Genomic DNA, 12,481 nt, shown 5'->3' with positions numbered 1-12,481 from the left:
GAAACTCAATAGAAAACCCTGGTACAGCCGGGCACGGTGGCTCATGCCTGTAATCTAGCACTTTGGGAGGCTGAGGGGGGTGGATCACCCGAGGTCAGGAATTCGAGACCAGCCTGGCCAACATGGTGAAATCCCACCTCTACTAAAAATACAAAACATTAGCTCAGCGTGGTGGCGGGCACCTGCTATCCTAGCTACACGGGAGGCTGAGGCAGAATAACTGCTTGAATCCAGGAGGCGGAGGTTGCACAGCGAGCCAAGATTGCACCATTGCACTCCAGCCTGGGTGACAAGGGTGTCTCAGGAAAAAAAAAAAAAAAAAAGAAAAGAAAGAAAACCTCAGTTACTAAAGTCATTTCCACCAGCATTGCTGTTTTTCAGAGTCTGACAGCTTTCATTTGCTCACCAAATGTAGTTATATACAAATTTTTGACTGCTTTTCTAACTAAATTCTAACTAACTGCTTTTCTCTCCTGTCCTACAAGTGTTAGTTCTTGTCTGCCACTTGACCATAGCTACGCCCAGGGCCCTGGTCCCACTCTCAGTAGAGAGTTATGGCTGTGTATCCTGAATGAAAGCCTGGGACACATCACACTTTCCCCTCCTGGTCTATAAAATAGAGACTGAACACATCCTTCCCAGCTCTGTAATGCTAGGACCTACCAACTCCCTTTTCTACCTGTTTCTTCTTTCCATGGCACGGGTACTCAGATATTTCTTTTATTTACTTATTTATTATCTTTTGAGATGGAGTGTCACTCGGTCGACCAGGCTAGAGTGCAGTGGCACGAGCTCGGCTCACTGCAACCTCCACCTCCCAGATTCAAGCGATTCTCCAGCACCAGCCTCCTGAGTATCTGGGACTACAGGCACACGCCATCACATCTGGCTAATTTTTGTTTTTTTAGGAGGGACGAGGGTTTCACCATGTTGGTCAGACTGGTCTTGAACGCCTGACCTCAGGTGATCCACTCGCCTCGGCCTCCCAAAGTGCTGGGATTACAGGCGTGAGCCGCCACGCCCGGCCTCAGATATTTCTTTCACTAACAAATCATAAAGCATTAGTTTCTTATACAAAATTGAGAACCCCACAGTGGGGTACCACTGTCCTCATAGGATAAAGATGAATAGTCAACATCTGGCAAGCATTATGTGCCTGACAGTGTTGCAACTGTGGCATACTCATTTAACCCTCAGAAACAGTCCCATTGTACACATTTTACAGCATAAATCTAGATGTAAAAATCAAGTAACTTCCCCAAGGTCCCATGACTGCTCAGTGAGTTCAGGCAGATGAGCAAACAAAGGCTTAGAGTTCAGTTGTCTGAGGCTACGCTGCTGGACAGTGGATGAACCTGGAATACAAAGGCTCATTCACTGTCCAGCACTAGAGTTTAAGTAGGGTTTAAATTTTATTCTGGAAACATGAGAGTCACTGAACCACACAGAGGTGAGGAGTCTCTATCAGATGTGTTTGCAGTGAGGTCTCTCTGCAAATACAGAAGGGCTGACGGAAGCAATGGAACCAATTGAGAGACATTATGTTGGTAGGCCAAGGTGGCTGGATCATTTGAGGTCAGGAGTTCGAGACCAGCCTGGCCAACATGGTGAAACCCCATTTCTATTAAAATTACAAAAATTAGCCAGGCGCAATGATGGGCGCCTGTAATCCCAGCTACTTGGGAGACTGAGGAAGGAGAATGGTTTAAACCTGGTGGACAGAGTTTGCAATGAGCCAAGATAGTGCCACTGCACTCTAGCCTGGGCAACAGCGTGAAACTCCGTCTCAAAAAAAAAAAGATAGTTTTAGACTCTTAAGTATTGCATTGAAATGGAGCTCTCTGGTAGAAAGTTGGATAGAAACCTCTGTAGGCTAAATCCATTCTGTGACATCACAACTCATGTTTTAAAAAATACACATACAAAGTCAAACCATTAAGGAAATATTCTAAAATTTACATATTAAAATATGAGAACTTTTTAGTTATTACTTTCTTAGAGCAACTTTGAATTTACAATCGTAGTGAATGAGGTGACATGTAAAATAAAGCTGTTATATAAAAACAACATTTAAATTTTATTGTCATCAGAGCATAGAGAAGACAATTGAAGCCATGGGTATGGCAGGGATTGCTTTAAAAAGCTGTGCCTCATAAGAAAAGTTGGAAAGAAAGGAGACTTGAGGGCTGGGCGCGGTGGCTCATGCCTGTAATCCCAACACTTTGGGAGGCCTAAGTGGGAGGATCACTGGAGGTCCGGAGGAGTTCGAGACCAGCCTGGCCAACATGGCAAAACCCCATCTCTACTAAAAATACAAAAATAAGCCAGGCGTGGTGGTGGGCACCTGTAATCCCAGCTATTCAGGAGGCTGACGCAGGAGAATTGCTTGAACCCAGGAGATGGACGTTGCAGTGAGCCGAGATGGTGCCACTGCACTCCAGCCTGGGTGACAGAGCGAGACTCTGTCTAAAAAACAAAATAGAAAAGAAAGAAGACTTGGGGAATAGGGAGGTTTAAGTGGCATTAAGTAAAGCCTGCAAATGTGAGCAGTGAGAGTCAGGGTACCTGAGTGTTCATCAGAAACGGCTGATCGGGTGAGTCTCATCACAATGGAGATGGCGTCTGCTTTTCATTTCTCTAATGGCCGTACCTAGCACAGCAGCTGGTCAACAGGGACTCAATACCTAATACCTCAATGAACACAGTAAAATTCTGCCAGTTCAAAATATGTCCATACCCACCAACTTCCCTCGTGGAGTTTTACTTCTTTCACTTACTGTAATGTTTTGAAGTTCATCCCTCCTGTGGCCTGTATCCATAGTTTCTTTTCTTTGTATAACTGAGCAGCACTCCACTGTATGCACAGACCACGTGGGTCTATCCATTCTCTAGCTGACGGGCACTTGGGTTGTTTCCAGTTGTTGCCTGTAGTGAATGAGGTTGCTGAGAACATTTATGTATACGTCTTTTTGAACACATGCTTTCATTTCTTCTAGATAAATTCCTAGGGCTGGAATTGCTAGGTCAAATGGCTAGTTTATGCTTAACTTCTTTTTTTGCCTTTCTTATTCGTAGAAAATATTATACTGATACATAATATTGGACATTTCTATGAGGCGCGTGTGCTGTTTGGTTCCGTGCATCCAACGTGTCATCATCAAGTCAATGTATCTGGAGTATGGCCTTGAGTATTTATCATTTCTATGTGTTGAATATACTTGAAGTTCTCTCTTGTACCTATTTTAAAATACACATTATTGCTAACCATAACCACCCTACTCTGCTATCCAACATTAGAACACACTCCTTGCATCTAACTGTAAGTGTGTATTCATTGACCAACCTCTCTGCATTCCCTTTTCATACCCGGAGGAGAGGGGAAGGAGGGAAAGGAGCTGTGGGTAGCTGAATTAGGGCCCAGGGATGGTTGTGTCCCAGTCCCAGGACCTGTCCATGTGCTGTGTTGTGTGGCCACAGGGACTTTACAGATGTGAGGATGTGAAGGAGCCTGAGGTGGAAGATGATCCTGGGTTATCTGGGTGGGTCCAAGGTGGGGTCTTTACAAGGGAAAGGAGGAGGCAGGAGGGAGGGAGAAAGAAAGAGAGAGAGAGAGAGAGGAGTGGGAGAGAGATTTGAAGATGCTGAGCCCTGGCTTTGAAGTAGGAGGAGGGGGCCAGGAGCCCAGGGCATCCTCTAGAAGCTGGAAAAATCCTGGAAATGGATTCTCCAGAGAGCCCTCAGAAGGAGCCTGGCCCGGCTGGCACCCTGATTTTAGCACTCTAGGATTCATTTTGGACGTCTGACTCCAGAGCAGGGAGAGAATCAATGTGCGATGTATGAAGCCTCTGAATTAGGGGTCATTTGTGACAGCAGCAGCCACAGCAAAGTAAAACAGGAGTCATGGGACAGACTCCCTAGGATGCCCCGAGAGTCCCTCCCTGGCCCCACTCACAGAAACACAGGCCTGACCACTGCTGGTGCCCCCACCCCTCTAACACCCTGCTCAGCAGGAACCATGCAGGAGGGGCTGGGTGTGGCTGGGCCATGCTCTCTCCCCCTACACCTTCTCAGAGAGCAGCTGGAGCCCCAGACCCAGGGAGCCTCCCAGAGAAATTCCCAACACAGGACCTGGTTTTCCACCTAAGGCTCAGGATCCAATGGAGAAGTGTTTCCCAAAAATGATGCTTCCTCCAAAGATGGCCAGTGACTTTCTGTGCCAAGCATCTGAGAAAAATCTCCATGTCCTAGGGCTGCCAGGCAGTCACCCGTGCGTATGTCGGAGCCCAAATCCCATCAATAGTGAGGCCGTGGGTAAAACACATGCCCACTTTCAATTGCGAAGAGATGCCTGGCCTCGGCATTGAAAACACCAACCTCCCTCGAGCAAAGACTTGTTTAATCTCTTAGAAATGATGGAGCACACCAGCCTGAACAACATGGTGAAACCCTGTCTGTAAGAAAAATACAAAAATCAGCCTGGCATTGTGGCACGTACCTGTATTCCCAGCTACTCAGGAGGCGGAGGCAGGAGAACCGGTTGAACCTGGGAGGCGGAGGTTATGGTGAGCCGAGATCGTGCCATTGCACTCCAGCCTAGGCAACAGAGCAAGACTCCATTTAAAAAAAAAAGAAAGAATGGAGCATCAATTACCCTTCTTGCACTGGTTCCTGGGGAGCTCAGAGCCTATCTTTTGCAAGTGTCCTGAGCCTCTTGCAAGCCTTTCATGTGTTTCCTTCCTGGCTTCTTCCTATTTTTCTCACACCTCTGAACTTGCTGTCAGGTGAAAAATCAAGGTGGGCCCAAAATTTAAGAGCTCATGAATTTGGTGGTGTTGGAGTGTCCTGGACAGTCCAACCCTTGGGGGTGGGGAGTTGGGCAGAGAGGAGGGAGGGCATTCCAGGGCCCAGGACCAGAAAAAGAGGGACTCCAGGCCCAGAGTAGGATTTCCAGGCTGAGGAAAGACAGGCCGTGGGTGGGTAGAGGGTCCAGACCAGGACAGGGACAGAGGGTGTATCAGCCACAAATAGCTCCCTCCAGAAAACAGGCAGCGGGTTGGGGGTTGAGCTGTAAGGAGGAAGGGGAGGTGGGAGAGAATGGATGGACCGGTGTCCAGTGAGCCAACTCCTCCTATCCTGGCCTATTTCCCCAGGGGACACGCCTGGGAGCCTGTGATCCTCTCCTCCAGGCTGCTTTCCCACTGGTGCCAGGATTCCCTCAAAGCCACACTGAGAACCCAGGAGAAGCATCAAATTATATGAGAGCTATGAAGAGAGGGGGCAGGATTTCTGGTTGACCAAGAGGATATTTATTGAGGGTTTACTGGGTACAGGGAGAAGAGCTGGCTGGCTTGGGATGCAGAGAGACCCTTCCCCTGGGAGCCTGCAGCTCCAGGACCCTGTGGCTGGGGTGAGGGTTGGGAACCTACGAACATTCTGCAGGGTCCACTGTCTTCTCCACGGTGCTCCCTTCATGCGTGACCTGGCAGCTGTAGCTTCTGCGGGACCTCCACTGCTCGGGCGTCAGTCTCAGGTAGCTGCTGGCTGTGTACTTCTTGCTCTGTTTGGAGGGTGTGGTCATCTCCACACCCTGGGTGATGGGGGTACCATCTGCCTTCCAGGTCACCGTTAAGATTCCCGGATAGAAGTCACTCATGAGACACACCAGCGTGGCCTTGTTGGCTTGGAGCTCCTCAAAGGATGGCAGGAACAGAGTGACCGAGGGGGTGGCCTTGGGCTGACCTGTGTGGACAGAGGAGGGGGTGAGAGATGGCAGAGGGAGAGTGGGGTGTGTGGAGCGCCTCTGTCTAAAGTCTGGGAGGGTTCACGGTGTGGTTGTCTGGCCCACCAAGGGCCTCTCCTTCCCTCTTCATTCCCTCCTTTCCACTGGAGCCCTCTGGAGAGCAGACAGCCCTGCACCTTGCTAGGGGCCTTCCCAAGTCACCTTTCCCAGTTGTCCTGGTCCAGTCATTTCCTCTGCAGCCTCAGTTACCCCGTGTGTCCCCAGGGCAGGCTGTGCTCCCTCCTTCCCGGTTTCTGGAGTCTGAGTTTGGAATCTAGGGGTCTCCCCTACAGCCCACAAAACCGTCCTGGCAGGGTGTGGGGAGGCCCAAGCCTGGCATGGCCTGGAGCTTCCTGTCCCCAGGGACAGCAGGCTGTGTCCCAACCTGGCCCGCTCAGCTCTCCTGGTGAAGCACGGACTCCACCCAGACACACCCTGGGCTCTGCCGTCGTCTCTCCCCACCAGCCCGACCACAGGACTCTTCACATTGGCTGGGTTCTTGGGGCTGCTCCCCTTGACTTTGGGGCGCCGCAGCCCCCATGCCCACCCCAGCAGCCTCTGATGCTCCTGGACTTCACCTGGCGGCCCTGGAGTTCTCTGTACCCCCGTTTACTCCCCGCTAGTCACTTTCTAAGGTGCCCTTCCTCAAATGAAGGCGGGAGGTCGACCCGTGAAGAGAGACCGGGCCCCAGAGGTGACGGGGCTCCAGGGACAGATACATCTCTGCCCTAAGAGACCCTCTCCTTTCTTGTGACTGTCCTGGGAGGGCTGGGCTCTCCGACCTCACCCAGTCTCACTCATCTCTCTCTGTCCCCGTATCCTCACGACCCAGCACAGGCCACAGAGCTGCAGCCTAAACCCAGAGCCCTCTGTGTGCCCTCCACAGGGACTCCCCTTGGGCTAACCCCTGTGTCCCCAGGCCCCCGTGTAGCCCTCCCAGGCTGGATGGGCTTCCACTTTCAGCCTAGACCCTGGGGTCCCAGTGACTGTCTCTAAGGCTACTGCAGGGCCCCTCATCAGAACCGGCCTCTGTCCTTCACTCAGACTTGTGCCCTGGGAGAGGGGAGAAGCCCTGACCCTGCCCAATTCCAACACAGGCCCCCAGGACCAGGCTGTGTCCCGCCATTGGAACCTGAAGGCGGCTGCTCCCACTGTGGGAGCCCTTCCCACCAGTTACCCTGAGACTAGCTCGCTTCCCCCAGGCCCCATGGAGAAAGGTTCGATGCTTAAGGCTTGGAGGGCAGAGGGGAAGAAGCCCCAGAAAAAGAAAACAGATTTTTCCAGAGACAGGAGACGGTGGGACAGGCTGGGAAAGGTTGTCAGAGCCACGTACCTAAAACAGTGAGCTGGGTCCCGCTGCCAAACACATGCTTCCATGAATTATGCTTGGATCGAAACCCCGGGGCCAGCACCTGGGGCCAGTCCAGGAGCTGTGCTGGAACAGGAACCTGCTGGGTGTGAGGGGCACAGGGCTGCAGTGTGTAGGCTGTGACCTAGGCACAGGGCATGGGGGTGGCCAGTATCCCAGTAGTGTCTCTGTGCCTGTCCCTTCTCTGAGGCAGGTGCCACCCACAGCCTTGGAGTCACCCCAGCCTGTGTCCCACTCTCTGAAGCTGTTGGTGCTGATGGCAACACTGACCCAGTGGGTCCCAGCAACTCCCTGAGTGACACATCCCCTCAGGCAGCTGTGCGGTGTGGCTCAGGAGTCCTGAGCTGGCTCGGACCTGCCCAGCCTCACTTGACCTCTTTTCAAGGGCCTCTGAAATCCACCACAAGTGTCCCCAGTCAAGCCAGGCTGACTTCCTCCCTGGACCAGGACACTGGGTCATTCCTGACTCAACAGGAGAGTCCTCTCCTTTTATATCTATCCATGGAGATGCAGCTCAGTCTCACTTTGTTCATGAAGCCTTTTCTGATCATTCATTCCATCTGTCCATCTATGCATCTCTCCATCTATTCATCTGTCTTTGCATCTATCATCTATCCATTCGTCCATCCATCCACCTGTCCACCCATCCATAGATCCATCCTGTCTACCAGGCACCGTTTTGTGTGCTGGGGACATGGTGTGGTCCCCCAGGCTCTCACCCCCATCTCTACCAGGTCATGGCCAACAAGGTCTTTCTGCTGTACCTGGTGTCTCTGCTGGATGTGACATGGGGCTGGCCCCTCTTTCCAGTGATTCTTTTCCCTTTGGGGTCTGAGACTCCCCTTTCCTCTTCCCCTGGCATCTGTTTCCCCATGGCCCATGCCTGGCTGCTGACTCCCCAGATCCCCACCAGACCCATTTCTTGGCCATCTTCAAACTCTGTGACCCCCACTACTGCCCACATAGTGAGGCTGGAGTCTATCCCAGCTCCAAACCCTCTCAGCTCCTCAACTGCCTACTGACCATGCCCGGTGGGCTACCCAACAGGAATCTCAAACTAATCACGTCCAGAGGAGATGACCACCTTCCCCCAGCACAGCTCATTTTCCATCTTCATCTCATCACAATGACCATGGGTGGTCTCAACCCCTCAGCCAAAAACCTGGAGTCCCTGGACTCAGTCACCTCAACTCCCACACTGAAAAGGCTTCTGCGTACTTAGCTACTGCATCTAGACATTCCTTTTGTTGTTGTTGTTTTGAGACAGATTCTTGCTCTGTCGCCCAGGCTGGCATGATCTCAGCTCACTGCAACCTCCGCCGCCCAGGTTCTAGGCAATTCTCCTGTCTCAGCCTCCAGAGTCCTGGGATTACAGGCATGTGGCACCACACCCGGCTGATTTTGTACTTTTAGTAGAGACGGGGTTTCAACATGTTGGCCAGGCTGGTCTCGAACTCCTGACCTCAGGTGATCCACCCAACTTGGCCTCCCAAAGTGCTGGGATTAGAGGCATGAGCCACTGCACCCAGTGACATTCCCTTTAAAGCTACAAGAAGGCTCAATATAATTAAGAAACAATAAAACCACCTTCTCAGACTCCAAAACCACAAGAAGTGTGAACTTTGCTTTTCTGGATTTTAATCTCAAACTCTCTTTGGTACAAGGATGTGGTGTTGAGCTAGGGCTTACTGGGTGCAAGCTCCCTGCCAAGGGTGGTTCGGACCAAAGTGTTTCTACCTTAGGAGCTGGTCTAGTAATTGGTGATTGGTTTTGTGATGTAAATATAAGATTTTTTTTATTTATTTGCTTATTTATTTGTTGAGACAGGGTCTTGCTCTGACACCCAAACTGGAGTGAAGTGGCACCATCACAGCTCACTGCAGCCTTGATCTCCTGGGCTCAACCGATCCTCACACCTCAGCCTCCTGAGTAGCTGGGACCACAGACATGTGCTACCATGCCCAGCTAACTTTCTTTTAATATTTTTTTGTAGAAATGGGGTCTCACCATGTTGCCCAGGCTGGTCTCGAGCTCCTGGGCCTCCCAAAGTACTGGGATTATAGGCATGAGCCACCATGCCCAGTGAGATTTTATTCTGTTCTCTTCTTTTCTTTTCTTTTTTTTCTTTTTGAGATGGAGTCTTGCTCTGTCGCCAGGCTGGAGTGCAGTGATGCAATCTCGGCTCACTGCAACCTCCGCCTCCTTTGTTCAAGAGACAGTCCTGCCTCAGCCCCCAAGTAGCTAGGACTATAGGTGCGCACCACCACGCCCAGCTAATTTTTGTATTTTTAGTAGACTCAGGGTTTCACCATGTTGGCCATTACGGTCTCTAACTCCTGACCTTGTGATCAACCCACCTCAGCCTCCCAAAGTGCTGGGATTACAGGTGTAAGCCACTGCTCCTGGCCTTTATTGCTTATTTTCAAAAACAACTTCCTTTTTTTTTTTTTTTGAGATGGAGTCTCGTTCAGTCACCCAAGCTGGAGTGCAGTGGTGGCATCTTGGCTCGTTGCAACCTCCACCTCCTGGGTTTGTGATTCTCCTGCTTCAGCTTCCAAGTAACTGGGACTACAGGTGCGTGCCACCACGCCTAATTTTTGTATTTTTAGTAGAGATGGGGCTTCATCATATGGTCAGGCTGGTCTTAAACTCCTGACCTCATGATCTCCCCGCCTTAGCCTCCCAAAGTGCTGGGATTACAGGCGTGAGCTGCTGCCTCAGCATTTTTTTTTTTTTTTTTTTTCTGGCTGAGTGTCACTCTGTTGCCCAGCCTGGAGTGCAGTGGTACGATCTCGGTTCACTACAACCTCTGCCTCCTGAGTTCCCGGGTTCAAGCAATTCTCATGCTTCAGTCTCTCAAGTAGCTGGGACTGCAGGCATGCACCACCACACCCAGCGAACTTTTCTATTTTTTACAGAGAGGGGGTTTCACCATGTTGGCCAGGCTGGTCTTGAACTCCTGACCTCAAGTGATCTACCCACCTGGGCCTCCCAAAGTACTGGAATTACAGGCGTGAGCCACCATGCCTGGCCCTCGAAAAAATCTTCACTCTTAAAATTATGAGAATATAACATTTAAGAAAAGGAATAGAGAAGTGAATTTAAGAGGTGCAATATTGGGCTGGGCTCGGTGGCTCACTCCTGTAATCCTAACAATTTGGGAGGCCAAGGTGGGCGGATTGCAAGACCAGCTTCAGTAACACGGTGAAACCCCATCTCTACTAAAATACAAAAAAAAAGGCCGGGTGCTGTGGCTCACGCCTGTAATCCCAGCACTCTGGGAGGCCAAGGAGGGTGGATCACCTGAGGTTGGGAGTTCAAGACCAGCCTAGCCAACATGGAGAAACCTCTTCTCTATAAAAATCAAAATTAGCTGGGCATGGTGGCACATGCCTGTAATCGCAGCTACTTGGGAGGCTGAGGCAGGAGAACTGCTTGAACCCGGGTGGCAGAGGTTGTGGTGAGCCGAGATCGTGCCATTGCACTCCAGCCTGGACAAGAAGAATGAAACTCCATCTCAAAAAAAAAAAAAATAGCCAGGCATGGGTGTACGCCTGTAGTTCCAGCTACTCGGGAGGCTGAGGCAGAATTGCTTGAACCTCAGAGGCGGAGGCTGCACTGAGCTGAGATCGTGCCATGGCACTCCAGCCTGGGCAACAAGAGTGGACCTCCATCTCAAAAAAAAAAAAAAGAAGTGTAATACTGGCCAGGCGTGGTGGCTCACGCCTGTAATCCCAGCACTTTTCGAGGCTGAGGCAGGCGGATCATGAGGTCAAGAGATCGACACCATCCTGGCCAACATGGTGAAACCCTGTCTCTACTAAAAGTACAAAAAGTAGCTGGGCATGGTGGCACGCAGCTGTAGTCCCAGCTACTCAGGAGGCTGAGGCAGGAGAATGGCTTGAACCCGGTGGTGGAGGTTGCAGTGAGCCAAGATCGCGCCACTGCACCCCAGCCTGGCAACAGAGCAAGACTCCATCTCACCAAAAAAAAAAAAAAAAATTGATCTCTCCCTCTCTCTCCTGCTACATATAGCTCCATTTCCTTTTTTTTTTCTAAGACAGAGTTTCGCACTTGTTTGTTGCCCAGGCTGGAGTGCGATGGCACAATCTTGGCTCACTGTAACCTCTGCCTCCCAGATTCAAGCAATTCTCCTGCCTCAGCCTCCCGAGTAGCTGGGATTACAGGCATGCGCCACCACTTCCTGCTAATTTTTTGTATTTTTAGTAGAGACAGGGTTTCACCATGTTGGTCAGGCTGGTCTTGAACTTCTGACCTCAGATGATCTGCCCGCCTTGGCCTCCCAAAGTGCTGGGATTGCAGGTGTGAGCCACCATGCCCAGCTCCATTTTTATAATTGTGGTCAAACACACATAGCATCAATATTTCCACTTTCACTATTTTTAAACGTACAGCTCCGTGGCACTAAGTATATTCACACTGTTGGGCAACCTTCACCACCATCCATCTCCAGAACTCTTCCATCTTCCCAAACAGAAACTCTAAACCCATTAACTACAGCCCCCCATTCTTCCTTCCCCCTCGCCCCGTTAACTCAAATCTACTTGTTGTCTATGTGAATTTGCCAATTCTAGGTACCTCATAAAAGTGGATTCAAATGACATTTGCCCCTTTTGTGTCTGGCTTATTTCACTAAGTATAATGTCTTCAAGGTTCATCCATGTTGTGGAAGCTTTTTGAAATTAATTTACCAATAATTAACAATCAAAACCTATTAAGACCTATTCAAAGTAGTACAGCCGGGCACGAAGGCTCAGCCTGTAATCCCAGCACGGTGGGAGACCAAGGTGGGGAGATCACAAGGCCAGGAGATCGAGACCATCCTGGCTAACACAGTGAAACCCCGCCTCTATTAAAAATGCAAGGCTTGGCACGGTGGCTCAAGCCTGTAATCCCAGCACTTTGGGAGGCTGAGATGGGCGGATCATGAGGTCAGGAGATCGAGACCATCCTGGCTAACACGGTGAAACCCCATCTCTACTAAAAAATACAAAAAACTAGCCGGGCGAGGTGGCGGGTGCCTGTAGTCCCAGCTACTCGGGAGGCTGAGGCAGGAGAATGGCGTAAACCCGGGAGGCGGAGCTTGCAGTGAACTGAGATCCGGTCACTGCACTCCAGCCTGGCGACAGAGCCAGACTCCCTTTCAAAAAAACAAAAACAAAAACAAAAAAATAGGCCTGGTGGCACGTGCCTATAGTCCCAGCTACTTGGGAGGCTGAGGCAGGAGAACTGCTTGAACCCAGGAGGTGGAGGTTTCAGTGAGCCAAGATCGTGCCACTGCACTCCAGCCTGGGTGACAGAGCAAGACTCCG

At 50.8% G+C, this 12,481-nt stretch overlaps 1 protein-coding gene across 1 annotated transcript in view; it reads right to left on the bottom strand.

Moving 5' to 3' along the window:
• LOC117083824 overlaps positions 1–12,481 on the bottom strand; it is a 48,844-nt gene that overhangs the window by 21,853 nt on the left and 14,510 nt on the right. Inside the window, exons 3-5 of the mRNA XM_033211913.1 lie at positions 7,113–7,230; positions 5,431–5,739; positions 2,778–2,925 (exon numbers count right to left, since the gene is read on the bottom strand). Coding sequence (XP_033067804.1) covers positions 2,778–2,925; positions 5,431–5,739; positions 7,113–7,230 — 575 coding nt within the window. The remainder of the gene's footprint in view (positions 1–2,777; positions 2,926–5,430; positions 5,740–7,112; positions 7,231–12,481) is intronic.

The sequence above is a fragment of the Trachypithecus francoisi genome, unplaced genomic scaffold (assembly GCF_009764315.1).
Source record: "Trachypithecus francoisi isolate TF-2019V2 unplaced genomic scaffold, Tfra_2.0 Contig00395, whole genome shotgun sequence".
Taxonomy (NCBI): domain Eukaryota; kingdom Metazoa; phylum Chordata; class Mammalia; order Primates; family Cercopithecidae; genus Trachypithecus; species Trachypithecus francoisi.
Note: the sequence above shows the minus strand (reverse complement) of the source record. Positions and strands in the feature narration are given on the sequence as shown.